The 3,733-nt window shown below is 42.6% G+C and overlaps 1 protein-coding gene across 3 annotated transcripts in view; it reads right to left on the reverse strand.

Moving 5' to 3' along the window:
* Positions 1–935: 935 nt before the first annotated feature.
* The window catches only part of si:ch211-63o20.7 (Serine/threonine-protein kinase pdik1l-B-like), a 10,277-nt gene continuing 7,479 nt past the window's right edge, over positions 936–3,733 (reverse strand). For all 3 annotated transcript variants that reach the window (XM_060866854.1, XM_060866852.1, XM_060866853.1), the window contains exons 3-4: positions 3,613–3,733; positions 936–1,558 (exon numbers count right to left, since the gene is read on the reverse strand). The exon at positions 3,613–3,733 is cut by the window's right edge and continues 105 nt beyond it. In XM_060866854.1, the coding sequence (XP_060722837.1) occupies positions 1,326–1,558; positions 3,613–3,733 (354 nt within the window). In that variant the 3' untranslated portion in view covers positions 936–1,325. The remainder of the gene's footprint in view (positions 1,559–3,612) is intronic.

Raw genomic sequence — 3,733 nt, forward strand, 5'->3', positions numbered from 1 at the left:
TGTAGACTTTTCACTTCAGAAGAAGTTACAACTCGGCCAACTTCTGCGCTCCTGTTCAGTGCGCCGGTAGATTACGAGTGCAATATTTCAAGCATTTGTTTTAAAATATTTGAACATCGCCAGACTACGGTGGCCGGGAAGTGCAAAACAAATTAGCAAATCCAAAAACACATTAACAAATCCCAAAACAAATTAACAAATCCGAAAACAAATGAACAAATCCGAAAACAAATTAACAAATCCGAAAACAAATTAACAAATCCAAAAACAAATTAACAAATCCAAAAACACATTAACAAATCCCAAAACAAATTAACAAATCCGAAAACAAATTAACAAATCCGAAAACAAATGAACAAATCTGAAAACAAATGAACAAATCCAAAAACAAATTAACAAATCCCAAAACAAATTAACAAATCCCAAAACAAATTAACAAATCCAAAAACAAATTAACAAATCCGAAAACAAATTAACAAATCTGAAAACACATTAACAAGTCAGACAACCCAAAAGCGGTTGGTATAGTTTGTGAATGGAAACTTACCGATCATCGGACGAGACACCTTTCATTCACCTGTATATCTTTAATGACAGGTGTCTTGTCCAATGATCGGTAAGTTTCCATTCACAAACTATACCTACCGCTTCTGGGTTGTCTGACTTGTTAATGTGTTTTCGGATTTGTTAATTTGTTTTCGGATTTGTTAATGTGTTTTCAGATTTGTTAATGTGTTTTCAGATTTGTTCATTTGTTTTGGGATTTGTTAATTTGTTTTGGGATTTGTTAATTTGTTTTGGGATTTGTTAATTTGTTTTCGGATTTGTTAATTTGTTTTCGGATTTGTTAATTTGTTTTCAGATTTGTTAATGTGTTTTCGGATTTGTTAAAGTGTTTTCGGATTTGTTAATTTGTTTTCAGATTTGTTAATTTGTTTTCAGATTTGTTAATTTGTTTTCAGATTTGTTAATTTGTTTTGCACTTCTCGGCCACCGTACCAGACAGACGGCACACATGCGAATGAACCTTAATGTAGTACGACTTGTACACAAAAGCCAGAGAATCCATGTTGTCTGTGGCGAGCGAGAAATTCAATTCGGGTTGATTTTTATAGCACGTTTAATGTTGTAACGTTGTCGCAAAAGCAGCTTTACAGAAATGTAAGATTTTTTTAAATATATATATAAATTCAGCAAATAAACTGTACATTTAAATTGTAAATTTATCCCTAACGAATAAGTCAGAGGTGGTGTGGAAAAAACTCCCTGAGAAGAAATGAGGAAGAAACCTTCAGTTTGAATAAAGAAATAATAGAATCTGGAGCTCAGGGAGTGTCTATGGCACTATAAGTTCTATCTTGCAGCTGTAGTGCGGTGGGACGAGTATCAGGGTCAAATGCCAGCATGTCCAAAAGCAGGGCACACAAGTCGGGGCTCAGTGTTGGAGGTAACGGCGAGGCACGTCGCGCTCGCATGGGGATGACCAACTGCAGAGCTGGATTCTGACATAAAGCCTCTCCGAGCGGCATGATCCGTCGTCCCTTCTCCACATAAACTCCTGTAGATGGATGAAAGGATATGACAAACTCAAAAAGCAGAAAAAGGTCATTTTTCTTTTTGTTTGAATACCAAATTATTAAGCATATAAACTCAAGGGCATGGAGGGAATATAAATCAGCAACAGCAAAGTTTATCAGCTTCACTGCGTGGAGTGAGAGTGAAGCTGAAGCACAAGGCACCAGTCATTAGTATTCACTACGGCACAAAGGAAACAAAACACACCCGGTAACTTTGATGGATGAGAGATGAAAAAACAACACTGAAAGCCCTTAACTGCCTTTAATAAATAGGCTTAGACATCTGACCTTTGTGGTAGCCAGCTCTGAGTAATTACAGTCCTGCTTGAATTGGCTGGCCGCTCCATCCAAAGCCTCTTCGCTCAAACCAATTTAGTCCATCACCAATAATACACCGTGTCAATGGGGCCTTAAGTCGGGCACTCAAATGCCACAATACATAAAATTAAGCACAGCTACCATCCTGATGTGGCTCTGATGCACTGGCCGGCATTAGTGGGGGTGAGTTTGGGGTCACACACAGCCAGGATGAGCTCCGATGAGTGCCGAGATCAATAAACACAGGCTCTGTTTCTCAATTACGAGAAAAGGGCTGCTCTTGTAGTTTCCGTCGATGTCTCAAACCCGAAGAACGAATAATGATGAGCAAATGACATTGAGCGAGATATTTATGGAGGAGCGGTGCAGTTCTGAAATAAAGCAGTGTACTTACTGAGATGTGAAATTAGAATAAAACGCCCCGGTGGTCCAGGACTGATTCCTTTAATTCTTTAAAACACCCTGATCATGAATTAAGGATCCAACTGGAGTTCAAAACGGGGTTAAAAGCAAGGCATGTAGTAGTGAGGCAAGCTTTAGTTTAAGAAGATCACGGTACAGTGACGTGACATACGGCTAAGTACGGTGACCCATACTCAGAATTTGTTCTCCGCGTTTAACCCATCCAAAGTGCACACACACAGCAGTAAACACACACACCGTGAACACACACCCGGAGCAGTGGGCAGCCATTTATGCTGCGGCGCCCGGGGAGCAGTTGGGGGGGTTCGGTGCCTTGCTCAAGGGCACCTCGGTCGTGGTCGGCCCGAGACTCGAACCCACAACCTTAGGAGTCAGACGCTCTAACCATTAGGCCACGACTTCCCCAAAGGGAACCGTCATAGTATAACGTGCTCGTAAATATCCATCTCTCATCCGATGAAGCCATTATTTGTCACACGTACATTCATTCATTCATTTTCTACCGCTTATCAGAACTACCTCGGGTCACGGGGAGCCTGTGCCTATCTCAGGTGTCATCGGGCATCAAGGCAGGATACACCCTGGACGGAGTGCCAACCCATCACAGGGCACACACACACTCTCATTCACTCACACAATCACACACTACGGACAATTTTCCAGAGATGCCAATCAACCTACCATGCATGTCTTTGGACCGGGGGAGGAAACCGGAGTACCCGGAGGAAACCCCCGAGGCACGGGGAGAACATGCAAACTCCACACACACAAGGTGGAGGCGGGAATCGAACCCCCAACCCTGGAGGTGTGAGGCGAATGTGCTAACCACTAAGCCACCGTGCCCCCCCCGTTGTCACACGTACATCACAGTGATGTTAGTATCTCTGCATATGCCAGTTTGGTAGGAGGTTGGGGTCAGAGCACAGCACCAGGTGTGATCATAGAGAATTAAGGGACTTGCTCAAGGGCCAAACAGTGGCAGCTTGGAGCCCACGACCTACTGATCAGTAATCCAGAGCCTTAACCACTAAGCCAAAGGTGAAAGATTTAAGTATGAATGAAGTGAAACCTGAGCTCTTTCCAGGCCTATAACTGTTATACCAGACCATCCACTAAACCACCCACTACAGATCTCATTTTTTATGCATTTTACCCACTGAATAAATAAAGTGCAGTCCTTAGTTTGTATGTATGTTTGTTTTTTTTATACACGCCACACATTTAAAGTCTCAGCTTTAGCCGAACAAAGTCTGGAACCTATTCATAAGCTCCAGCTCCAGTGTCTTGCACTCACCCAGCTGCTCCTCGCTGGAGCCATCCTCCAGAAAGGTGATCCTCTCCAGCACGGCCCAGAAGAGGACACCTAGAGAGAAAATGTCTGCTTGTGCTGTGTAGCTGTGTCCAGCCCACACCTC

The sequence above is a fragment of the Tachysurus vachellii genome, chromosome 3 (genome assembly GCF_030014155.1).
Source record: "Tachysurus vachellii isolate PV-2020 chromosome 3, HZAU_Pvac_v1, whole genome shotgun sequence".
Taxonomy (NCBI): Eukaryota; Metazoa; Chordata; class Actinopteri; order Siluriformes; family Bagridae; genus Tachysurus; species Tachysurus vachellii.